Source organism: Tympanuchus pallidicinctus, unplaced genomic scaffold (assembly GCF_026119805.1).
Source record: "Tympanuchus pallidicinctus isolate F22 unplaced genomic scaffold, pur_lepc_1.0 scaffold3, whole genome shotgun sequence".
NCBI classification, from domain to species: Eukaryota; Metazoa; Chordata; class Aves; order Galliformes; family Phasianidae; genus Tympanuchus; species Tympanuchus pallidicinctus.
This window is the reverse complement of record NW_026294747.1, coordinates 30,772,746-30,799,842: the sequence shown is the minus strand read 5'-3', so window position 1 is coordinate 30,799,842 and position 27,097 is coordinate 30,772,746. Positions and strand designations below refer to the sequence as shown.

General features: G+C 36.1%; 1 protein-coding gene and 1 long non-coding RNA gene across 7 annotated transcripts in view; one reads left to right on the top strand and one right to left on the bottom strand.

Moving 5' to 3' along the window:
• Positions 1-224: 224 nt before the first annotated feature.
• Positions 225-27,097, top strand: part of CDIN1 (CDAN1 interacting nuclease 1) — a 112,982-nt gene continuing 86,109 nt past the window's right edge. For all 6 annotated transcript variants that reach the window (XM_052693920.1, XM_052693918.1, XM_052693923.1 and 3 more), the window contains exons 1-4: positions 225-532; positions 21,053-21,098; positions 21,948-22,012; positions 24,950-25,010. In XM_052693920.1, coding sequence (XP_052549880.1) covers positions 432-532; positions 21,053-21,098; positions 21,948-22,012; positions 24,950-25,010 — 273 coding nt within the window. In that variant the 5' untranslated portion in view covers positions 225-431. The remainder of the gene's footprint in view (positions 533-21,052; positions 21,099-21,947; positions 22,013-24,949; positions 25,011-27,097) is intronic.
• Positions 23,839-27,097, bottom strand: part of LOC128085913 (uncharacterized) — a 126,763-nt gene continuing 123,504 nt past the window's right edge. Inside the window, exons 6-7 of the long non-coding RNA XR_008209152.1 lie at positions 26,888-26,918; positions 23,839-24,425 (exon numbers count right to left, since the gene is read on the bottom strand). This is a non-coding gene — a long non-coding RNA (uncharacterized LOC128085913). The remainder of the gene's footprint in view (positions 24,426-26,887; positions 26,919-27,097) is intronic.

Below are 27,097 nucleotides of genomic sequence, written 5' to 3'. Positions count from 1 at the left end.
AGCCCTCTCAGATAGGAAAGCCAGCGGGCACCTCCTCGGCACCGTGGCGGCAGCCACCACCGCCCTCCTCTCCTCCACAAGCGAGGACCGGGAGAGCACGTCGAAACAGCCGCCAATAATCGACGGCTACACAAACAGCGGCTGCGCAGAGCCAACTCGCGCGGGGCCCCGCTTCGCTTTTCTGCTCGGCTCTCTCCGCCCAGCCGCGCCGCTCCGCCCCTCTCACCGCCCCGGCCGGGCCACGGGGCGGAGCTGGAGGAAGTGGGGCGGTAGTGGCCCGCGCTGTGTGATCGGCGGGCTGGGAGTAAAGGGCGCCCTGGGGGGCTGTCGCCCCGATCCCCCGATCGCGGGTGCGCTGCCTCCCGCCTCTCCCCGCCTCGTTGTTCGGGGCCGGAGAGGCACAACTCGGCCATTTCTTGGCGCCGCGAGGCATGAAGCTCACCAAAGCCCAGTACGATGAAATAGCCCAGTTCCTGGGGCACGTGCAGCCCACCCGGCAGAGCCTGAGGAAGCTGAAGGAGAAGTTCCCTAGGTAAGTGCTTCCTGTCCCCGGCGCGGTGCGGCGCTGGGCGGGCTGCTCTGCCGGGCGGCGGCCTGCTGCACGCTGAGAGCGGGCTCAGGCCGCGCCACCAGCTCCAACCGCCTCCTCCAGCCGCTGTCTCCAGTTGCAAGCCTCACACAGTGCAAAACCACCCGCACACACACACACACACACACGTCACTCTACGACAAGGTGCAGCTCGCTAAACTGCTGCTTTCCGAGCAGGATAATTCCTGCTCTCTGTGACCCGAGGAGATTGATGCAAAATAAAGTGTGCACCTTCCTCTGCTGCCCCTTCACATGTAAGCTCCCGGGTGCTTCTCAGAGCTCCGAAGCACCACGTGCATCCTGACAAATGAGTCTTGCTCAGGACCTTGCCTCTGCAAGTGAGAACAAGGGTGGAATCTGGGTTGGGATACTGCTTTATCAGACCCATGGCTCCCACACCACGCTGTGCCCTCAGTTGCTTGTATGTGAGCACCCATCTGCTTCCTCACCTGACAGCCTTCAGGATTGTCAAAGACACTCCCAAGTGACCATAGGCTACTATGGAAGTTGCACATGGCACGATGTGCTTCATGTACTGATCTTCATTTCTAGAATTTGCTTACTATCAGTGATCATAGAGTTTAAAGGACATGTTGCAAGGATTTTTTAAATTTTTTTCTCCAGCTTTTCACATGGGGTTATTAGTGCCAAGTTGGGTAGAATTGGACTGAATTCCACTGCGAAAGGTGTGATATTGTCTTTAAAACACACAGGTAATAATACAGAAAAATGAAGTTTCTTAGGTGCTCTGCTTACCCTGGTGAGAGATGGAGATAAATAAAACAAAAAAGCATCCATGTGCTTCCTGAACAAGTCTTGCTAGTCTTACCACAAGTGTGACTGCAGATGCTGTGTGAAGCTGTGTGCATTGTGCAGTATGTGGTTGAGCAGCCAGTACAAGGCTTTCAAAGTGTCCAATGAAATCTGCTTTTTCAGGAAAGTGATGTAGTTAAAAATCAAGCTGAGGCAATGACCCTGTTGTAGAGAAGAATTGATGATAAAGCAAAGTAGCTGGTTCAGTGAGCTCATAGAGTTGCATTGCTGGGAGCCCAGCTCAGCTTGCACAGTACTGCTGCAGCTTGGGAAATACTTAACTGCAGCAACATATGTCTGTACTTAGCAGTTATCTTTCAACTTTAACATTCATGTTTATGTTCAAACATCTTCATTTTTAACAGCGGGATTTGGGCATGATATGAGGATTATCAAAATGGAATTTTGACTGCTAAGCACAGTGAATCTCAGCATGTATTGGATGCACTTACTTTGAGCTTCTTGACATATACAACACTGGACGCTAATTCTGCATGCTCTGTGTTGTGCTTTTCTGAAAAGTAATTTCCTGCTTTGTTTCTCATGTGGTTAACTACTTGCTAGTAATTTGTATTTTCCTTTGTAACTTGTGTATTTTAGTCTTCCACTTTTTCTTTACCTGTCTGTGATACTGTTTTTCTCAATGAGACCTAATGTCTAAATTGTATTACCTATGGTAGGGCAAGTTGTAGGACATGTAGAGCATTGCAGAAAATGATCTGAAAAGGTTACAATCTGATTTATTTTAGTGCTTGTTTTTTTCAGTTGTAGTTAGATCTGTGTACGAATCACCTTATCATTACATATCAGTTTAGGTCAGACCTTTAAACTTTAATTTTTTCAAAGATCATTTTGTCCAGAAAAGTTCAGCTTCTGAGTGTTTGATTCATACGCAAGCTGATATTGTGTTCTTGTGTAGGTGTTTCCAGGAGGAAAGAAAAAAAAAAGAGAAGAAAAAAGTAGAAACCTGTTCTTCTGAATACAGCAGAATGCGTATTTTCTCTTTGAAAATTTCTTGTCAAGTTCTTACAAACACGATTGTCAAATAACTGGATCTGATTCAAATCTTTATACAATATTCTGCTTTTCTTTTTAATAACCAATCCTAATGGAATTTTACAGTTTTTTTTTATAGAATCTTCCTCTGCCTTCTGCCAGGATTTCAAAGGGTGTAAGGTTTGCTGACTTATGGTACTGTCTTGTTTTATCTTGCACAAAGTTTTTCCTCATTTGGTTCTATTCTGTTGAAGTCTTAGAGTATCTTACATTGCACTTATCTGATTTGGGGATTCCAGGAACTTTCTGACATTGCAAGTTGACTCAGTAGTCTCAGATCTTTCAGAGGTCCCCAAAGCCTTACTTTTGAGTTCTCACATTCAACTATTGTGAAACATATTTCAGTTCAGCTCGGAGTATTGTATTCTTCCATACCACAATTAATGCAGTCTATATTCCTTTCCTTACTTAATTATAAGTTGTTAAACAAACTAGTGCCTCTAGCTTGACTTCCTTTTTATTGCCTCTACTTTTATTCCTGTAAAAGCATTCTTTTTTGAACCCTTTTGAGTGCAAATTGTGTATATAGGGAGTTTCACAGTGCTGGAATTTCAAAGTATTAGAATTTATAGCAGCTGCCCTATGTAGATCTTCACTCACAATATTTTCATCTTTGATTCTAAGTAAAGAAGTAGTGTTCTGTTTGTGCCTCATCTTAAAAGTGTCCTCAGTGATAAAGATGAGCTTTTCTGACAGCAAATTGGTAAGAGTAGCTTTCCAGTAAGCAAAGGAAGAAAGTAATACTAGGCTCATGTATTTGGGTATTTGGTATTATGTGTATGGTATGGGTATTTGGTATTATGTGTAACTTCATATTAGGCCTTGGAAGTGCCCCAATGTGATTTCTTGTTGAACAATGTGTCTACATGGTAATGCCTGACAATGTAAATTGGAAAATATTTTGTTTATTATTTGCTAAATTTTATCTGTTTTTCTCAGTGATGATTCATGCTCAAAGGCCCTTAAAAAATTTTAAACACATGGAATCAGTGTTATTTCTACCAGCCAAACTTCTGATCATCTAAGACTGCTGAGTTATTATTTTTTCTTCCTTTTTCTCCACTGTCATTGTTGCTTCTTTTTGACTTTTAGAGTTATTAGTGGATAAGTGTGTTTTCCCTCTGCCAGCTAGCTTTATTTACAAGGAAGTATGTTACTGTCTTTTCATGAATAATTTCATTTCTTTGTATCTGCTGCTGCTTATATTATCAAGCAGTGTCCGATAAGCCCTCTATAGTAGTTGTACGGAATAAAGAAGGCTTCGGCTCTCTTTCATCTGCTTCTTTTTATTTCTGTTTTTTGCTTGTTTGATTGTTTGTTTTCCTTTTTATTGCTGGAATCTGGGCCTGCTGCTAATGGTACCTGGAGATTGAGTCAAAATGGAAGAAGGATTCTCTGTCCTCTGCTCTGATGTTCCTTGGAGCTGCAGTTCCAAGGGGGGAGTACTGGCAGTGAGCTTGAGAGTGGGGCAGTTGGCCATCTAGGTGGCTTTTGGAGCTCTATGCTCAGGACTCAAGCTCAGCTATACTAAATAGAGATGTCTTACTCATAGGTTCCTAGCCTGTTGGTGTGAGAGAAATCGGTTACATACTCTTCTAACTGGAAAGCCTTTCACCACAGCAAAACTGACAGAGGTCTGCTGTTTCTTGGCTGCCTCTCCTCTTCTGAATAGTTGGTAAAATGTTTAAATAAGCACATGAACTGTCTTCAGTCTCCAAGCATTTATCTAGCAATTCTTGTTTAGAAAGATGCCTTTGTTCCCACAAGGGATAGAAACTTTTATTTCTTAAAATGAAAATGTAGTTTAAACTCTCTCTGCTTTTCTGTATTTTCACTGCTTATCAATGAAAAATTCATGCTCTGCCTACATAAACCACCTCACTGATTTCAATAGACTGGCTTATGAAGGAGGAGTAAGTAGTCGTTAGCGGGAGATGCAGAGACCTGGAAAGACAGATTAACTGATCACTGCTAGACCTTCCACCCTGTCTATTTTGAATTGGCAAATATTTTGCACTAATTTATTCTGTTTACATGATCTGGACCTTACAGCTGGAGCAGCTCTGAATTTATTAGGTTTTGTATTCATTTTTTCTTTAATGTTAAACTTCAGAGTAAATGAAATTTTGCTCTAGTGTTTGTTTTTATCTGTTATATGTAGTAAAATCTATCATAATTTAACATTTGCTATGTTCTCAAAGCATTTAACCTCAAATGCAAGCACTGACAGTAAGAGATGAGAAAATAATTTTGGCTTATTATTTGAAAAGCAAATTAACAGTATACAAACTTTCAGAAGTGTAAAATAAAATTTTGCGTAATGAAAATATTCTTACAATGAAATAAAAATTCAAAACGTAATATGAATTGATATAATTCCCTTTGGACATAAATTCTTTGTATTCATAGCCTTGGTATCAGATCTTGATCTGCATCCAGTGCACAGATATTGCAGATGTCTACTCTTAAGATATTACAGTTTCGCTAAGATGAACCAAGGAGCACTACAGGTTTTCCTTTTTCACTGTTGAAGCCTCAGAGGACTTGAAACTAGTTGGATTTGATGTGTCACATGAAAAACTGATTATGCTGTGGCTCCACATAGGAAGGAAACTAATTCTCCTCTGTAATAAAAATCAACATTTAACTCAGAAGAACTTTGTCTCTTTTCATTATTCTTTAAATTAAAAATAAGGTACACATTAAAAAATAGCTATTGATAGCAGTGAAAGCACTGAGAATGGGAAACACAATTTTGATCAGGTTTTGATTTCTCTGATTGCTATAAACAGCATTTAGAAGGAAAATTCTTACGTTGGCACGTGTAACTTCTAGGCCTTCAGATTTTCTTTGAAAGAGGTGGAAAGGATTTTTTGGAGAGTTGTTATTGTTGTAGCATGTTGTTATTAACAAGAAAGTGGAAGACATGAGTAAGAATGCCTCAGCAGTAAGTTTGAGGGAATACAATGTATTTTCTATTGTAATTTGATGCAAATGATGATACATGTATCATTTCTGTTCCTTACAAGCCTTCCCACCTAAGACGTCCATTCCAGTGAACGGCAAAATTATCTTAAATGTTAGTCTTGAAATTTTGCTTGAAACGTGCAGCCAAAACTATGGTTGTAGTTTCTGAATTCGTTAGTACTGATAAGTATTTTCTCTTAACTTTTTCTCCCTGCAGTATTGGAAGGATTACTATATGGGTGTCCAGTTCCTTTCAAATAAAATAAAATAAAATAAAAATCACACAGAAGAGAAAGTGGAGAAAAGGTGAAAGAGAGAAGAGAGAGAAAATAAGAGTGAAGAGAAAAAAAATAAGGGGAAAAGAAAATTCTAAAGAAAAGCAAGAAGAGGCAAGGACAAAAAGAGGGAGAAAAAAAATCCTTTCTTATGTCAAAGCTGCAGGGCTTGTCTTGGTCATTACGTTACTGTGTTGCTTTATAAAGTTTAACTTGGTTGTGCTTTTTGCCACTTCACAAGTTATATGGTAGTGATAATCACCAGTAGAGCAGGAATGTACATCCCGTAACACTCTTGCAAGTATTTCATTCTAAAATGAGCTGGATGTCATCAGATAGACCAACAGATGTCTACAGATTTAAGGGCCAGATTATGTCGGCTGTTAAGTAAGGATGAAGTGGAAGTTTTAACACTGTCCATATGTGCATTTTAATTGACTTGTGGATTTTAGGGTGCCCTTGTACTCATGTTGCTTATACTATGGACAGTGGTGGTAAAAATGGTAATTTTTTATTTTATTTAAGAAACAGTTCCTCATTGTGTAATTCTTCTGAAGTCTGCAGATAAGTCTAGGATGGAGTTTTATGAGCAGAGGAGATTCTGTACATGAGATAGAAAAATATTTTATTCATGTGTTGGTTTTCAGACAATCATATTCTGGGCTATATTACAATAGCACAATAAATCGCTGAATACACTGTCTGCTGAATATGACCTCACCATGAAAAATTTGATGCATTAGAGTAGGAAAGGTTGGAATATATCAACCTTGGCTGACAAGGGACTTTGAATTTTGACCTAACACAGATGACCTTTGTGTGCAATAAAAGTGAGTTTAATCTCCAGGTCAAGGTTGAGGTGAATGGTAGGGCAGTGTGGATTGGTTTGTGCTGGATGTGGCTGGATCACACCTAGCAAGTAAGGAAAATCGAGGTCTCTGTATTTTAGAGTAAGCAAATACTTACTGACATAAAGTTTTCTCCTATATGTTATATCACTGTAGAAAAATGTGCAGTACCTTAAGACAACTAATTCTCCAGCAGGTGCAAGCTGATTCATTTGAAGTTCAATGGTTCAGAATAGAAAGTGTGAGTTGTAAATATCCTGTTCCTATAGATCATTGAATAGGTAAGCTAAATAAAATTTCTCCTCTAGCATGCAAAAGAAAGACAGCAAGTATATTGCCTTGCTATGAAAGGGGAGAAATCTGGAAGCTTTATGTCTTTGACAGCTAACCTGTCTTTGGAACATCATAAGTTTATTCCTAAGTGGTATCCTTTAAAAAGGAACACAATTAAGAGCACTCTGATCTTTTTCAGTAGGCAAATACAAAGAAAACAAGTCCTTTTGAGCTCTCCCTTGCTGTAAAAGGTATTTGATTATAGAAGCTAAGTTACAAAATGTTTTGGAGGTTGTCTAGGCTACATAATAAAGACGTATAGGTTGTTTAAATAAAAGATTGTAGTGTTTTATAGTAATCACAGACAAAATCTGTATTGTTAACTGGCTGGTGTTCCAGGAATGCTTTTTTACTAACACTAGTGGTACATGCCCTGAATCCTTTACACAGACAAGAGTGGTAGTGGTGGTGCTGGTGCTGGAGGAAGGAGGGTGTTCTCTTTAAATCTCTTTAAATCAGGCAGGAAAAAAAAAGTTTGAGACTAATGGAAAGAACCTCTACTCCTTTAATAGAGCCTGCAAAATATATTCTCCAGGACTGATCAGCTCTGAAGGCTCTGGAGGTTTGATGATTGGAATGGCAGGAAATCACGCTTTCAGGACATAACGAATTGACTAGGCCATCCATCATTTGTTAGCATGCGCTGAAACGCTGGGTTTGTGTGCACAGGTCTGTGATTTAGTAAATACTCGGGAGATGAATAGAGCTTACACACAAGGGAAGATATTGCTGTCCTTCAGCAGCCTTAGACACAGATCCCTGCTGAGAAGGCTGTCTGACAGCAGCTCATCAGTAACTGGCCTGTCACAGTCAGTGATGCCCACCAGCCATCCCCAGTATATTAAATGCATTTTTAATATCTGCTTCAGTAGACTTAATGAAGAAAATTTAGTTTCCGTACTCTGATCACTGCTTCCTCAAGTGTTTTAAAGCATTGACTGGAGCACTTCCAAGAAAGAAACTGTGCTGATACCTGGAGAAGTTGATTGAAAATGAATGTGAAATAGAATGCGAATAGGAATGTTATTACCCAGTTTCCTTAAAGCAAACCAAAAATGTTTGGGAGAAGCACTCACCTTTTTAGAAACAATTGACCCTCCTGCAGAGGGACCTTACACAGCATGCTGTACTAGCAGAAGAGATGCAGTGCTGAGGAAGTTGTGCACATGGTGATTCTGTTTAGTGTGGCTGGGCTTGCCAAAAGGCATAATTGCGTTTCTTAGGCTTTCATATGTCAGGACTTGGATCAGATCATCATTCTGTCAGGCTTTCAGAGTCCTGAGAAGAGGATGGGCATGAATGGGAGGAATGGAATAGATCACGTTTTCAATAATTTTGCTAACTACCATAGAGTTTTTGGTTTTGACATTTTTGCAGAGGATGTGGTGGATGAAAATCGTTGTAGCATTCCATTATATTATTTAAATTGATGTAGAGAATAAATAATAAATAAGATACGTTGGAGAATGAAACTTCTGCTATTCTTATGATTTCGCAGGCTCATTGGGAATTACACAATATTGACATCCTGAATTGTAAGGAATTGTTTCTGTAACTTTCTACCAAGTGATAAGATGCTTTGTTACTTGTATATAGATAAACTTAATAGTTTGAATTTCCTGGGAACTTTCAGGGAAAAAATTGTGTTTACATAAAGGCGAATATGTTGGTTTTCATTTTTAAATGAGATTCAATGCTTATTGTACTTACTTCAAGACAGCAAGACAAACAACTTGATTTTGTTGAAAACATCCATTTGATACATTCACTTCTTGAGGTTTTTTTCCCCCAGGAATCCATTCTGTGTTCACAGAAGAGAAAGCAAGTGCTGAATGAGACCTATAAATTTGATTCTTGTATGTGTCAAAACAGTAATGTATTAAATGCATATTATTATAAAAATTTAAGACGTGTCCTAAACACTTACATTTTTATAACACATGGCAATGTTAAATAATACATCTTCTTGTTAGCATCTGTTTTCTGTCATTGTTGGCAGAACCTATGATTTATTACTTAAATTAATGACTAAAACCATTTTGGTTCTGATATATGCCCCTGAGCTTATCATATCACTTAATAAAATAACATATATGCTTTGATGAGAATCATTTTTAATTGTTTACTTCTTTAAGTTCCTGGTGAAAATATCGTATCTTTTCAAGGTGAATGTCTCAGAAGGTCGCACTGTATTTCAAACCGAATGAAATACTGATAAAGATTGTTTTCAGTAAGAATATAGATTACAGTAATTAATAATATTAAAACTGTCTTCTAAGACACATCTAATAGAGCACTGTTAAGAAAAAAAAAAAAAAAAGAAAAAAAGAAAAAAAGAAAACAGCATTAGAAAATATTTGGAAAAATACTTCTCTGTTTTCTTCAGATCCAGTGATGGTTAAAAGCCTTGTTCATTTGTTTGACTAATTTGTACCATACAAGTAGATTTCAAGCTCCCATTGGCATGCTAAGATTTCGTGCTTTATCATTAGTTTTCAGCTTGTGTTTCATGGAGTTCTCATCCCTGGACTTCAAACAAAGAATTCAGAGTAAATTAACTTCTTGTCAGCAGGCTTAAATTTACCAAACAGGAATCTGCACTTCTTGACGGAAAAGTGTTCTGGCTTGTAAACTCTTGTAAACTCCTTAGGTTGGAAACTGTGTTTTGTCAGCAACTAAAGCATTTTTATTAGTCTTATTGTTTCTTTTCTTACGTGTTTCTTAAATTCTAGTGTCCATAACAGTTTGAATGTGGTAGTGATTTGAATGGGATACTTGATACAGTGCATGCCCTAAGGTACCCAGTAGCCCAAATGATAATGACAGTCTTCCTGTTTTATCCTGGAGGTTTCTTGTACTTGAATCCTCTGCTTTATCTTTCTCATTTGAGTAGGATCTTCAAGCAAGTGTCACTGTCTGTTGAAACTGGTGTAATGGCTTCAGGTTGGGATGTGGTGCTGAAGTGGACTCTGTTTGGATGAATATTCTCTATTTGCATATCTGGATCTAGGCCTGAAAGGTATTCAAATTGTTTGGTATTCTTGATTCCCAGATAGCTCCAGGCAGCTTGCAACACTGAAGAAAAATATCATAACACAGCACACATTCTTCCACAGAAAGCAGAATGTTTTCAGATTTTTCTCTGAGACCTACGTGATACCAAAGATAGTAGTTTCTATAGTGTTGCCTGCTAGAACCTTTTCTGAAGACAATATAAAAACTATGACCGTATAGAGATAATATTTACTTCTATGACTGAAGGCGTTTTTATCTGAATTAATATGAAGAGTCTTTTGGAGTTCCTCATCATTACTGAGGACTCAGATGATGATAATGGCACCACGTGTCTCTCTTTCCATTTGTGATCTGCTAAGAGATGGCAGAACTTCCTTTCAATCCACTATTGATACTGGTGGTATCCAATCCTTTTGCATTTCCTCTATGGAATGCTTGCATATGTTCTGAGGCTAGAACTGGTACAGAGTACAAAAAATAATAGCCAGAGAATGAGCGTAGATTCCTAATGGCCAAACAACAATCGAACATTAGCCATTTCCAGCTCTAATATAAATACGTGTTCTCAATCCAGCTGGTCTTCAGTTTTCAATACAGGCAAGCAACATGTTCTCCTGGAGAAGCTCATTATTTTCAATTCACAAAATATAAAAAGATCAAAAGAAGACATAAATTTCTGTTTCTTACAGAGTTTAAATATGAAGTTTTGTTTTGAACAGTTGGCAGGTACTCCAAAAAGGCCAAGCAAGTTCAGTTCCAAATACAGTGTTTAATGACCTCATTGCAGTGGGTTTTCTGACATAGAAATATGTTTTTCTTTATCCTATTATTAGAAACAGGAGAGTATAATTATTGACCAAAAAGTCAGACTACATTTTTATCTCATTTGTATTGTGTTCCTTTGACATCAGTGGTCTAAGAGAGAAAAAGAAAATGGTTGTTTACAGGATAAATGCATGGTTTTGGTCTGATTTTTTTTCTAGCTATGTCTGTCTATTGTGCTCTCTAAGTGTACTTTTTTCAAACAAATCCCACTGGCTACTCAATAACTACTATCCATTATCTTTCTGCTTATGTTTTTTATTTCAATTTACTATTTACACATGGACGTCACTAGTAATGGACAAACATTTTTATATGTGATTGTTTTTGTGGCTTTAAGGTTTCTGGATGAAAATTTTGGCCATTTATCTAGTCATATTAGCCTGCAGTTCTAATACTTTCAGACTCAATAATTTAAAAATACTATTCAAATGTTTCATTTACTTTGAGAAATTAATCTATTTCTTTGTAGACTTTTTTTGGGGGGGGCGGAGCGGGGAGCGGTGGGATTGATTACATGACAGTCATTTGCTTTAATGTATTTTGTAATTGTTAGCATTTTAGTCTCTTCACCAGTGGTAATATATCAATGGAACTTTGCATTAGTGGATGTATACTGAAATAACCAGCAAAAATCATTAAAATATGCAGAGGAAAGCAACATGCTTAGTTTAATGTACTTCTGAATATTAAATGCAAGTAAAATGGTACATAGACATGGAGTCATCTGTTATATTTTAGTCTCTGAAGCAATAGCTGTGTAAACCTTAACCTCGTAATTTTGTAAGTTCCACTTTATCATGTAGCTGCAAAAGGTAATCAAAATAAATCATAGAAGATGAAGAAATATTTTCTAGGGCTTTCTGAAAGCTTTCAGAGGTGGAGCTTGATCCATGAAATTTTTGTAAGCATATTAAATAATACAACATGATGTGCAACGTGTCAGGTCTGATAAATTATTTTGTATAGGACATTTATACAACATATGGTGAGCTGATATGTGAACAGCTTAATGACTAAATTATGTTAATCTTTCTTGCCATATTTACTTTTCATTTTTAAAAAATGGTGTTTTCAATTTCTGATTTTACTTTTTTGATCATGGACAGATATAAGAAAGGTGTAGGTCATCTCCAAGAAGCTGTGACAGTGATCCAAGGTTCCTCAGCTGTGCAGTGTACATAACACAGATGTTGGGAGAGTCATCTGTCAGCTATGCCTCTCCTATGGAGTTAGAGTTCTAGGGGGAAAAGAATTCGACACAGTGCTGTCACTGTTACATTTTCACAATGGAAGAGCATGCAAATATTCAACCTCCTGCTTAGCAGTAGTGCCCTGTCTAATGTCTGTGCTGGTTAGAATAAAAAAATAGTGGGTGCATCTAGGGCTCATAGATCTGACAAAGGTCATGCTATGCTGGGCATTTGAATTGGAAATTGTCTGGACTTAGATTTTATAAAGCTCCCACTGTTGTCGGGGAAAATTTCAGCAGGGTTTTGTCCCTGGAGAGGCCTCTTAGGCCCTTTTCTGTCCTATGAATGAATTTAGATGTGAGGGTTTCTCTGCCTTAAAACTGTTAAGTTCATTTTGCATACATCCCCAGAGAGAAAAACTGGCAGATGCTTTTGTCTTGGAAGTGTTTAAAAGAAAACTGCAGAACAGGAACAAGGGAGAGAAGGGGCCCTGTGTGGAGTCCCAGAACATTTTGGAAATGGCCAATATGCAGTTTTCATCAGTACTAAGGCGGGGCACAATATGGTGCCTGTAGCTCACTAGGGAATATGAATGTTGATTAAGCATACTCCCAGGCTTTGAAATCCTGAAAGCAGTGTCAGAATAATGGATGTTGAGCAAATGTCAAGCATTTGTTAATTTCGCTGTTATTTGGAGTTTATCTACCATGATCAATCAAATAAACTAGTGCTTCTCTGTTGTGGCATGTGTCATTGATATGGTGATTAGGGGGCTAGAGAGGCCTTCTGCCTTTTTTTTTTTCCTTTTTTTTTCTGTTACAGGTAACAGATTACATATGAACAGCCGTAACTTTAAGAATTGTTTGTAGTTAGTTTAATGGGAAGTGATACAAAATGCTTAACAAAATACTTTATAGTAGTGAAATAAAATAGTACTTGCATATCTACCTTGCTAAACCTTACATTCCATTGTTTCTATTTTTGGCCTTAAATCTTTACTGCTGGGGGGGAGGATAAATTACTTGTAAGTGAAAGTTGATTGGAAGAAATCTACTTAAAAGCAAAAGTTAGAAAAGCAAAGGTATCCACCCCAAATTAGTATTGTTCTATAAGTTAGCTTCCTTTTTGCCTCTCACTCTCTTGGTTTCAATAAAGGTGTCAACATCCTTATTTTTGACTGGGAAACATTTGTGTGCCTTTTAGTTAAAAGTGGAGAGGATCACTTGCTTTTTTATAAGAACATGCAGTCTTTTTTAAGAGTATGTCAGATAAGTTGCTGGTTGTTGACTAACATGCAGAAATGTTAAGGGTCCCATCCAGAATATTCTTTTCCTCTAAATTCTCAATTGCTGTTGTCTTCTGGTACCCTAGTTGTGCTAATTTGTCATTGTTAGGAGCTACAAAGAACTCAAAATTAAATGTGGAGAACAAATTAAAAATAAATCAGAAGTAGGAAAAGGTACTGTGGCATTTGTTCTTTTATTGTCACGTATTAAGACTTCGAAGTAGTAGTGCATAATGTAGGGCTCTTTTTGAAAGCTACCTGAAGAATGTTGTCAGATTCCTCTGAATTCTAGTGAAGTTTATTTACGCTCTTCTCAATTACTTTTTTCTTCCTCTTTTTCTTTTCTTTTCTTTTTTTTTTTTTTTTGCCAAGTCTAGTCTTTTAGTATTTATGTGCTTTATATTTTTATTATGTTTTTGACAATCTAGAAATTTAAGAATTGTCAATAAGTTCATGCCATATGACTTGATGCATATTGAGGTCATATTCAGTTTATTTTAACATAGAGCAAATGTTTGATGTTGAACTAGTTTTCCTTCTTTGTTAGTTTTCACATTATTTATTTACTGGAACGTCTAAATCTATTTTACTGAGGCTGGTTAAATTTTGGTGCTTAATGAAGGTGCTATGCGGTGAACCTATTGACTGTTTACATCAGACTGTTTAGCTAGGGAATGGAATCAGACTTCTCACAATCTTTACTGCAACAATACAGGAAACAAAGGTTGGTAATTGTGGCCATTTTCAGAGCAGTACAAAGAAAATAAAAATTTTAATCCTCAAGAAAGTGGATGAAGAGAAGGGAAACTTCTATTGCTAGAAGTGGAAAACAAGGCTAAAGAAGTTGTAGTGTAGAGTAATATGAAATTATAATCACCTCACTCAAACTTTCTCTTGTCGCCTGCCAGTGAGTGCGTTCATAGGAAGTTTAAAAAAAATTCTGGAAGACCACTTGTAAAAAGGAATGGCTGGATTTCCTTCTTAGTGTGTTCTGCCATACCTCCAATGTTAAAATTATTTTTTTCCCTCTATGAAAGCTATTCCTTCTAGTAAGCTATACCTGAGAAGTGCAGTCAACTGTACAGTAAAGTGTAAGACTTTTTGGAAAGACTGAAGTAGATTTTGTAAATATATGCATGTATAACACAAAATAGTATGCTGTCAGCTAGGTAGAGTAACAACAATTATTCTCTGTTTTATTATTATTACAAGTAATTTTTAAATTATAAACTTTAATAGAGTGTGTAGAGTTTAAGCCTGAAAATTCAAGGACTAGCTGTAAATAGGTTTATTTCTTGCCTTAAATCAGTATCATTACTCAAACTGGAATTTAAATTATACTTCTATACAATCCATACTTGATACAGGTGAAATCCTTTAAATTATATCTGCAATACGATCCTCACTTGTTTAGGGGATTAACCATTTTGTTTTGGTTTACTGGAAGATTTTTTTTACTTAGGGTGTTCAGTTCTACCTTGGAGATAGCTGTGCAACAGTGTGTGTGCCTGACATGTGATGCATGCAAATGCTAAATACAGTAGCAGCATGAGGCAAGTGTCATTAACAGTAATTTATGTAATGAAAGCCACCTGGCTGTCTTCGTAATTAATTGCTTGTAAATAATAAATTTAAATATAATTTATAGTTTTCTAAATTTGATTATATATTTTTAGGAGCAAGTTGCTTAAGGGTGTTTGGGGACTTGTTTAGTTTCAAATTGGCACAGATATGCATTTTACATACAGGCTAATTTTTAACAAAATGAACAAAATGAAAATTGCCATTTACTAATAAAAATAGTTTTTTATTTGTAAACTTAAAAGGAGAATTTTAGAGAATGGCAGGAGAATGAAATTGGAAGAACATGTACTAAGATTATCAGGCTGATGGTGAGAGACAAACTCTGTTTGACTCCTATCAATTTCTTTTGTCAATGAATCCCCTGATGATATGATCAAAGGATACCAAAAAGGTTCTGGTATGTGTAAGTTGAAAAGGTTTGAAAGTTATTCAAGTCCTATGTAAGAATATTTTTTTAATATTTGACTAAATTTTATTTTCATTTTTAGCATTGACATAGTACTTTTAAAGTTTGTATTGTGAATATTGTTTGTATTTGCTTACAGGGGTCTTTTTGTGGTTTTAGCATTTTGGTAGGTTTCAAACACGGAATAGTTGTTTGTAATTCTGGAAGAAAAAAAAATAATAGTATTTCAGGGAAATTATTATCTGCTTGCTTACTAAGACCAAGAGGTAGTTTCTTTTCAGGTAGAAATAACACTGTTCTATTCCTGTATTGTCAGAGTTCCATCTCTAACCATAAAATCTACCGGTGTTTATCCACTCTGAAAATGTCCTGCTGTTCTTCTCATCATCAAATTGAAGTAATGGGGAAACAGCAACTTTTTTCTAACTTCACTTTTGACTTTTCAGGGACTGGATCAAAAATATTTTGTAGGAATTAGAATATTGCTTATTTTGAGCTACGCTTCCATTACTACTGCCAAAAGCTAGTTTTTGTATTGATGAAAGGAGATGATCATTGGCTGTGTTGATAATTTGTGTTTACCTCTGCATTTTATTTTTTTCACATCTGATACAAATTGTGTGTTGTCTGCAGTTGTTTTAAAATATATTGGCCATTACAGCAGACACCAAAAAATGAGGTGTCTACAGGAGGAATTGGTGCCCTGTTCTTAAAGGAACTTCTAAGTCTTTCTAAATGAAAAATCATTCAAACAGTATCTAATACTAGCAATTTTCCTCTGTCTGCTGCTAGAACTTATTGGCCAACTAGGTCAGACATTATTAAAGTTCAAGTGGCCCAGTGGGAAAAGTAATGGCCTTATGCTACTATGAATTTTAAATGCTGCCATTTCTATGTATTGCACCATCATCTGTTCTTGCACATCACTAAATTGCATAGAAGTTGTGAGACCAACCAATGTCAAGGTCATAGAAGTGATGACTCTTCTCAAGTAGCCTTCTCAAAGCTTTGTCATAGTTATTCTCATAACCCTGTCTATAGGCAGCAAAGCTATATGTATATGCCTGCATTTAACCTATTTTATTATTATTGCATAGGGTGAACTCGCAATGCAGGAAGTCTTAAGGCTCAGAATCCTTATTTTCAACTTTTAGTTTTAAATCTAACAAAGGTACAAAATCGACTTTGATGCTAAGACACTTTTTAGTAGTGATTCATATTCACATCTTTTGACTTGAGTTCTTCTATAGTTTAATGAACTGGATGTTGCTGAATTTCAAAACTGATTAGTGCTATAGCTCTGCAAGTGAGCTTTAATCTTGTCTTGTTTTTAAATTGGTATCTTTAAGGCTGAAATGAACATCACCCCTTTCACAGGTACTTCTTTTTATCTATATGTTTATTGTAATTTTATAGCATTATTACATTTGTAATGAGAGTATTTCACCAACAACAAACTGTAAGGGTTTTGTGGTTCCCAAAGTACTGGAGTAGCAGGAAAGTTCTAATATTAAAAGATACCTGCTTCACAGAAATAACATCTCACGAAGAGATGTAACAAGCACATGACTCTCATACTAGAGAATGTGGAATAAAAAAGACAATTTCTACTGTACCTTAATTCCTATAAAACCTACAATTCGTTGTTGGATATACTTCCAAGATAAGCTTTGACAGTGCTACTTTGGGATTTCACCCATAACAGCTTCTGAATTTTGGAAATGCAAATCCCCTTGCACAGTCTTTTAACCATCATGTTTATCATCTTCATGAGGTGAAGAGTTCCATTTTGTGAAAGGGTAGCACTGACCCAGTGTTCTTTGTAGTTCATATTTACTCTTGTTTTTTGTTGTTTTTTTTTTTTTTTTTTTTTACTGATCACTCTTCCTTTATTCCATAGTAAAATGTATGAAAAGTAAAACAGCATTTTTGTTCTTTCTATTTGGGGCAAAAAACGTGGAGAGAAAGTTGAGGGAAAAGAATTGCATTTTAGAATGAAGATATGAAACAAGTAGAAGCTTGTATTTATATCTAAGATTTTACATTTCCATAAATCTCAGAAAGTGAAGTGGAAAGTTCACCTTATCCCTAAATGATACCACTGGCCTTCTTGGCCACAAGGAGGCTTGCTGATAGTCACCCTGTTTTCCACCAGGACAACCAGATCCTTCTCTGCAGAGTTCCTCTCCAGCAGGTCAGCCTCTCACCTGCATTGATACCTGCAGTTATTCCTCCTCAGATGTAGAACTCTGCACTTGCCCTTGTTGAACTCCATAAGGTTCTTTTCCATCCAGCTCAGCTTGTCTGGGTCTTATTGAATTGCAGCACAGCCTTCTGGTGTGACATCCATTCCTCCCAGCTTCATATCATCAGCAAATTTGCTAAGGTGCATTCCATCCTTTCATCCAGGTCATTGATGAAGATGTCAAACAAGATCAGAACTTGGCTTCTGACATTGTGAGTCAACATAGTAAAATAGGAGGCATTACTTTCAGAGCTTTTATAATTGTAGAAGTTGTCGTGTTTGGATTCTCTTCAGGTGTGGCTCTATTACATGGGAAATACTAAGTTGGACAGTACCCAAAATCTTGGCTAGATATAGGAGCATGTTTTGCTGAAAAGAGGAAGGCAAGACATTCCAATTAAAATCTTTTAGTCCTTACTGCCTCCTTCTTGGCCATAGTTTCACATCAGCTGTAATTATGAAGTGCTGATCTGTCTGTAAGTACTTTATACTCACTGCAGGCCTGCAAACAGATCATGCTGGTGTACTCTCCAGGGATGACAGTACAAGCAGGAACACCCTGAGCAGGACCAGGCCCATCCCCAAGCAACTTTTGATGATCTCCAAGGAAGAGATTCCACAGCCTCTCTGGGCAGCATGTACCAGTGCTCAGTCACTCTTGCACAATTTTCTGACATTGAGACAAAACCTCCAGTGTTTCAATTTGCGCCCGTTTCACTGGGCAATGCTGTGAAGTACCTATCTCTGTTTTCTTTATACCTTCCCTTCATGTATTTGTATACACTGATAAGATACCTCCTGTAATAAGTTGCATGGCAGTATCCTGAACTGTTACCATCAGCAGCTGTGTTCTTTTTGTGCTGTCTTGCAATGCAGATGTATGCTCATGACTCTGTTCCCTCTCCAAGTACACTGTACTGTCTTTTTAACCACTTTTCAAAACCGTGATGTTTTAGTTTGCTGTCAGTAGCATCTTGCAATAGATGTTCCAGCAATGTTTGAAGGAGCTGCTTCATTTTGCCTGGCAGCTTTCATTTTGCTGGCTATTCATGTAATTTTGCCAGTAGCAATACAATAGAGGCCAAAAAAAAGCAAACATAGAGTGGCAGATAAGTGGTTTTGGTGTTTAACAGGGGGGCCTATGTTAATTAGAAGAAACAGAGAAGAAGCCATGTGAAAATATAAATCTACTTCTCTTGGGGAGGAGGGTAAGGCTTGAAATTCTTGGAATGATTCTGTTGAAGTAATTTTCTTCTGCAGTCACAATATTTTTGTACTGCAATCCAGTATATATCGACCTTGTTAGGTTCTTGCCTGATTTTTATTTCTTCATTTATTTAGTATTTGGGGTGAGTCCTAAATGATCGGAACAGTTGAAGCATTGGAGAAGCTTGTCAGACTAAAATGAAGTAGAAAGATGAAATCAAGGACAGCAAAGGAACAAAATAGAATGAATAAGAGTAAAATGGGAGAACAGAGAGATAATGGATATAATGGTCTTAAATCTTTTTGATACGTCACTGAGTATGGTTGGATAATTGTGCAGTAAGCATAGTAATGTTACTGGGAATGGTTTTAAAATACAAAAATGTGTGTACTAGTTGGAGAGAAGTCAAACCCAGGTAAATGTTGTCCTGTTTTGTGTTGTTCTGTTATTTAATTTCTGAATCTTTTCTCTACATTCAGTTCTACTGTTATGACCATGTAAATCTGCCAGATAATAATAGTTACATGGAGAGCCATTACGGGGCCATATGTATCTGGCTCATTTATAGCCTGCAGGGTTGTTTGTTTTGTTTTGTTTTGTTTTCCAAATAAATCAACTTGAAGAAGCATAGCTATGTATATGTATGTAGTCTGCTTAAGTATATAATCTTAATTTCTTTCCTTTGTTCAGATTTTAAGGCCACATCTACACATTGAAGATTGCCATAATTGGATAATACACCTTTTGGGGATGCATTGTGTTGAATATCTCTCGGCCACTGTGTTGAATGATATATATTAAAGAATATTTAAAATCTTGACTGTATTGTCATTTATGAAATTAATGGATCACAGAAAAACAAATACATATAATAGATAGTTTAGTATATAATAGATAGTAATAGATATTATTACCATTCTTCTAGTTTCGATATTCAGACAATTAATATTCCATTTATCATGTATAAAATGTCAGAGAAGAAGGCTCAGCTTACGGCTGTCACACAGATGCACATGCACTGGACAGACAAGCCCAAACTAGGTGTTATGGCAAAGATGCCAGAAACATGAGAAACAGATAACTCAAACTGATAAGCTCATTGCATAGCACTGAACACAGTCTAGCTTAGTTACTTTGCACCTAATGCTTCAGCTGGTTTATTTAGAGGTAACTTTATACTGTGCTACATAGACATACCTTCTGTTTCAACTTGAACAAACCATTCAGTCATTCTATTCTTCAGTTTTGTCTTTTCAAAGTGGGCATAAGACTTGCTTATCCTAAGTTAATATCTCTGAGATGTGAATATTACAAGAAGAAAGGACATTTAAGTGTGGAGAGAATATTTACATTTAATGTAAATATGATGTAATGCAGGTATTAAATCGCCATGCTGGAAATCTCTCAGAAGAAGAAGATTTTAGGCACTGCTGAATATTTGAACTACCTATGTTGTGCCTTAGTAGTTAAGCTCATGAAAGGGAAAATGTTAATTATTCATAGTGCTTTGCTGTACCATAAAACTCGATTTATTGAGACTATAATTTGTTCAAGTTGCATGTAGTAGGAAAATATATCAGAAGTAATTAATTGTATTCAGGATATGATGAGGTAAATATATCCACAGAGGACAATTGAAAACAGTAGTGGCATGGTAGTGATTGCTTTTTTGGGGGGAAAAGAAATCTTGTCCCATTTCTAAACGTTAAGAATTCAGAGAGAAAAATTCCCACTTGAGAAGAATGCTTTCCAGGTTGCTTCACTGCCAGGTGTTTGACATTGAGGGGAGCCTTAGATGAATGAAGCTTATGGCAGCTTTTGGAAATGACCGACTCCAGGGAATCTCTGCTTCCTGCTGTGAAAGTTTCTGTTTTCAAAGCACATCAGTTTCAGTGGGAATGTTCCAGTGGTCCCATATGCTACTTCTGACAGAGAGGGAAGTTTTTAACCTGAATATGAGACAGCTACTGAAGAGTTTCCCTTGCTGCTAACAAAATGAATTTCAATATGTTGCCAATGAACAAGTGGTATGTTCTCAACTTCTGATGGAATTTAAGTCCATCAATTATTAAAGGAAATTTTGCTTTGTTTTTCTTTGTCTTTTCCCTTTTAACTCCAGTACCTGCTACTGATAGGGCTTTGTGGGTTTGAGGCTGAAAAAGAATCACCTAAACAATATGCTAGTTTGCTTTGAAACTCTTGCTATATTTTCCTCCCCTCCCTCGTATGCTCTCTCCTTGACCTAGCAGCAGGAAGCCTTTGTCTGAGGTGTTCATCTGGAACAACTTTTCCACACTTGTTTTCATGTTCTGTTAGATTACAGGGCAGCAGGCCTACCTTTGAAGCTCCCTTCTCTTTTGTTTCTTTGCAGTGCACTCCAGTAATTAACTTTGTCCTTCTTTTATTTGTTCCAGTCAATCGCAGTCCACTCTGCTGAGCATCTTCTCCCAGGAGTACCAGGTTAGAAGTTTTCTCCTTTGTGAGGGTTGACAGGTGCCTAATTGAATGATGAATGTCCCTTTATTTCTTTGTAATTGAACTGCCAGGTTTCTGATTGGTTTGGAGGATGTTCCCTTTTCCACATCAAGCACCGCCTGAGTCTCAGTGGATGGCTGCCAAGCCTACCCATCCATCTGTCTAATAACATCTAGCCTTTGCTTATTTGGTGGACCTGTAATAAATTATGCTAAACCATTATTATTCTGACAATAATAATTTCCCTGTGTTGCGTGGTTCCATGTGCTAAATGTTTGCTGACTTGCACTGTCAGTGCTGCTTTCCATTGCTGACAGAGATGATGATAAATGACCATTGCCGGAGTGGCAGAAGGCAAGAGAGGCAGAAAATGGAGTCATTTATCATGAGATGACAGGTGTCAGTCAAGTGGCAAGTCTCTGTGGAATTACTTTTTGTAGTTTTTCAAATAAGTTGTTTTTAAGCAATGTTCTTCCTGGTTAAAAATGCCAATTGAATTGTAAAACTAGCGTACACCAGACTTAGATGGAATTGAATTGAGGGAAAATTAATACAAAGATTGAAAGACAGAACAAGTTTTACTTTGCCCTCTGCAGCCTTCAGTAAACTTATTTAGATTCAATTATTGTGACCTTACTGGCTTTTACATATATGGTACATTGCAGTACACTATGAAGACATTCGTTTCAATTGAACATCATTTCTATATAGAATTTCAAAACATAGTTCAGTTTGTATAATAAAGTGTAGCCTAGGCATCTGTTTGAACATTTATGATTTTTGTGCTTTGATATATGACACATTTGTAAGACTGTTTTTCTTTTGTTTTTCAAGAAACAAATAAAAAGAACACATGCTAAGCATCATACTGCAGAAGCAGTTGAATCTTACTACCAAAGGTATGACCTCCTTACCCTAGTTAAGAGTATCATCACTAAATTTTATTGTAATTATAAGTAAATTAGCTCATTAGCTTATGAAGATGATTTTCTATAAATATAAATTAACAATTTGGGATAAATGTTACAGAATGTTCACATAAATGTGTTTATCAGTGTATATACAGAATATTTCAGGCTTTGGTCAGTCTGATCAAGAGGTGTTTAACTTCCTTGGCTTTTAATCCAGATAAGCAAATATTATTTTTTACAGTGCATATGAAAGCATTCATTATACACTGCCTATAGTTAGTAATTATGTAATTTCTGTGTCAAGACTAATATTAATGATAAATTCCTTACAGCTAGTGAGCTTCTTCTGTTGCAGCTGCTTGTACTTTTTAAAAAAACAGCTGTTTTACATTGCAAAAGTTACATACTAAATTTCTGTATTGCCAGCTTTAATTTTTAGATCACTCCTGTTTTATCAACAGAAGTGTCAGAAATAGCTTTTAAGGGAGAATGTCATTTTACGATATTCTGTAATTATTTGTGTCTTAAGCTAATAAAATGTTTGCGACATCTTATAGTTTGTCTGTTACCTCTATACACTTTATTTTAAATGTCACAATGACATAATTGGGGCATAATGATAACTGGTAAAAATGTGCAATTAAAGAATACTTTGTAGACTGACATATCTGAAGAGCTTACATGGCAAGCAAGTTCATACTTGTGATTATAGATGTCTGATATCCATGCTTAATGTTAATCTGTATGAACCAGGAAAATAAACAAAAAGCTTCCATTTGTAAACAATTAAGTACACTGTGCTTCTGCAGAATCATATGTTTAAACCTAAGCACAACCTGATTATATCAGAAAGCCTTGTGTGAATTGTACTCTTTGGAGGGCTTGATTTTCTTTTTCAAGTAGCTATATAGTTTTGTAAAAATTTGTACTGGATCACATCGCACTTCTCCCAATGTTGATGTTTGTTTAGGAAGAATATTGGCTTTAAATTTTGTCATTTGAATAACCATATATATATGAAATACTTAATTTAATTACTTTTAACTAGTATAATTTTAATGAAGTGTCCTATGTTAATTGTAACTGTAATAATTCTTTTCTTAGAACACATGCAAATAATTTAAACTCTTTTTATGATTATAATGTTACTAGTCCCATTACATTGAACCTGACATGCTGAATCAGATTTTGCTTGTTGCAAAGTAGCAATGTTGTTGGTACCAGTGAAGTTATAGGTGTAACTAAGTTTGGCTAACATCAGGTAGGAATACTTGGTGTTCTGTCCCCTTCTGTACTCTGAGGTATGTGGCAGTACATAACTAATGCATTATGTATGAAGCTATGTAGTAGCTATGCTATTACTGGATATTGTGTGTATTGCAAACTTTTAACATGGTTGGACAAAATGCACATATTTTAAAATTAGGTATGTTCTGGTTATTATATAGGAAACTCATCTCAATCCCATTTTTGATTTACGGTGTAATGTCTAGTAGTCTACAGGGGCAGACTGCTTGAGTGAGAAGGCAGTTTGAAATGCTGCAAGTGTAAACATGGCAAACATGTTGACTACTCTTTTGTAGCATCCATCTTACAACTATACATTCTGTGTGATATGCTTCTCCTACATACAAACAAATATTTGTGCATTCCTCTATCTGAAACAACACAATTTTGAATGTAGTCATTTCCAGTGGTCCTTGTTAGGAGAAAGCATAAGTGTGGTTTTGTGGAATAGTTCCTACTGTTTGGCTGAAACTGGTATAGGCTTCAATTTGGACCAACAGAAAGCGAAGTTATAAGAAGGATCAGCAAGCTTTTTAGGACAGTATTGCCATCAACAAGTGAAATCTGTTAGTCCACAATGGAATTGCCAGTAGCACTCCAATGTCAGCTGTAGCTGTGATGTTTGATCATCTGGGTGCATGTTTTCGAACATTAGTCTCAAGCAAATCTTCTTGGTTAAGTATGTTGTTCTTTAACTGTCTTTTTTTTCCCCCACCATTATAAATTTTCAAAAGTTCAGATTTACATGAGACATCTTATTTTGTGTTTTTACATAGAATTGAAATAGGTTACAGCAATAAGCTTTTATCAGTTCCTTTATTCATTAAGCCTCAGAATAACTTGCAAACAAAAAGCCATTATCCTATGTGAAGAGTTACATATAAAGATGTTAAATGCATTTCACAAAAAGGTAAAATGATACTAATATCTGTAGCTAATGAGCAGAAGAAGGGCTTCTGATGAATAGATAATAACAGAGCTAGAAAGGCTGTGGCCTTCTAATGATTTGCTCTATAAATAAAGATAGGATAAATGAGCAGGTTCAGATGTTGTTCTGTACCAGATTGTTGCAAAGCAGAGTGGCTTCCAAAAGTATTCTTCATTCCATCAACTCCTGAAAATAATAGATGCTAAATTTTTCTTTTAATATTTCTTTTAATATTCTTCACAATATTAAGTTCACTTTTATACTCTGATTTCACTGAAGTTAGTCTTTAGTATTTAAACTATTACCATTACCTTTGTTGATAAAATCTGCAATTAAACTTCTGAATGTACTTTTTGTGCATAGTAACAAGTTAAATAAGATGTACAGTGATTTGCACTATGTAGCTGAAGATCAAATGGAACTCAAAATCTTTTCAGTGAATAATAGAGATTTTTGTTCTACATCTTTAAATAATAGAAGTATAATTTGTTTATATGGCTTTTTGAATCTTTTTGAAAGACCATTGTCTTGATTTGTTGTCTGTTGTTTTTTTTTTTTACCAGTAACTTAAATCAGATTGTTGTATATTGCAAATGAATAGGAAGCATGGCTTGGGGAGTTTGTGGTTGTTTAAGCTACTTATTTATTAGAACGCTTCTCATGAAATATGCTGTGCTGGGCTGTACAGGAATTACCTTTGTCTTGTCTAGGTACCTGAATGGGGTGATGAAAAATGCCACTGCCCCTGTTTTACTGGAATTGGCCAATGAGGTAATAATCTTCACTTTTTTCTTTGATTTTCCAAATGTAGAACCTAAGGGGCATATCTATAGTGACATTACTGATAAGTGTAATTAACGTAAAATAAATTGTTGCCAGGCACATTAGACATTTAAAATTGTTCCCCAGTCTGTTAGTACTTATAACAATTAGACAAAAAGCCTCATTTATTAATAAATCAGTTAATGTAATTAGTCTCCTAACTTCAAGAATTGTAAGAAGCTGGATTTTTGTCTTGCTGGAAATTTCAGACTGTACATAGATTTTTTTAAGCACAATTTTACTGAAAGTTCCTACGCTGATTAAGTGAAGTCGCATCTGTTAACAACTTTTAAATAACAAAACTAAGATTTTTGTTTTAATACAAACGGTTAAAACAGTTTATTTTCCTGACACCTTTTAATTCTGTTCATACAGATTAGAGGATGACTAATGAAAACTGCTTAATAGAAGAGAATTAAGCAGAATAAATTCTTTGGTATAGCTGTTTCCTAGAAAACCTGGTCTGTGAAAAGTTTCAAACGGTTGCTATTAAAAATCAGACAAATTTATCGCTACTGTTTATTAAGTAAAATACGAATCTGGAGAATCAAGGCATTAAAATATATTCTCTAAAGCACTACCTTGAAGAAAACATAAAAAGTTTGGAAGAGTGGTGGTGAGCCTCCTAGATAAAAAAAATCGATCGACTCACCTACCCTTTACGATTAAAGATCTATTGAAATTGCATTTCAATAGGTGTTAGGAGACGGAAAATGAGTGCTTGCATTAAAACTGATGTTGTATGAACATTGTGTTGCAATAGCAGCAACTTCAAATATTACATTAGTAAGAAAGAATGGTTTCTCTCTCACGTACATTGCTGACGCTAGCAAATGAGCGATTACCTATCAATTACTAGAAGATATTAATGGTCTTTGAAGTGTCCACATGTCCTGATCATACTATTACCAAAGAATAAAGGATTTATTTCACATCAGTAGTAATGTGTAGCTTTTTCTTTCATTTTTTTAACTATTTCTGGAAGAAACAGGTCTCAAACTACATTCTGTTTTCAGAATATAAAGTATGGCCTTATTAAGAATTTAAGTAAACAACTTGTTTCATGATATACTGCACCTATGTTATATGAGAACTGTCTTCAAAATATTTCAGGCACAAAGTAATCTATGTTACTGGTTCATTGTATATTTTTTCCATTGATTTAGAGATTATGCATATCATTTCTGACTCTAGAGAGCGTATCTTTGTTTATATTACACTAATATGCCTTTGCAATACAGATTAAAGTTTTCTTCAGTTTAGAAATAAATAAAAATTAGATCTAAGAGGAAAGGGAGATGTACAAAGAACTTATCTGCTTCTGATTTCATGGTAGCAGGTATATAAGAAACGCAATGTATTTTGTGACTGCTGCCTAATGCGTTAGTGAAATGTGGCAATAACCAGTACCAGATTACTGCTTCCAAACAATCATGCTGCCATTTTTATATGATAGTTAATATTTAAATGACATACTCTTGCGTCTGCTGACAATTGATGTAACGGTAATACTTTATGAGTCAATATATATTTAATCAGTGGAAACTGTAAAAATTGATGAGAAAAATGTTACATAGGTGCATTACAGTGTGTAGCAGCTCTGTTAAATAGGAACAGCTCCATATTACTATCTTTTGGGGCTGGTTACTGAAGGTTTTTTGAGGATATGTGAGACTACTTTTAAGTGCTTATTATTTTATTTTATATGTGGTTTCAATCACTAAAATAAATCTAATTTCTGTTAGATAGGAATAATAAAATTAGTCACTGTTGTCTTCATACAAATATTTTCAGGTGAGAGTTGAAGCACTATGAATTTTACTTACATGCTAAATTCTGACATGAAGCATGATGGCCCTATTTCAAAGAAAGATGGACACATGATTAATATGAAAATTAGGGAGATGCAAGTACCTGAACTAATAAGGTAGTCCTTATTCAGGCTGGACTACCTTCAGTAATTTCACCATTTTTCATGTGTCAGCTCTGATGTGGGTTACTGGAAATAAGCAGCTCCGATGAAAGCATTTCTCTCT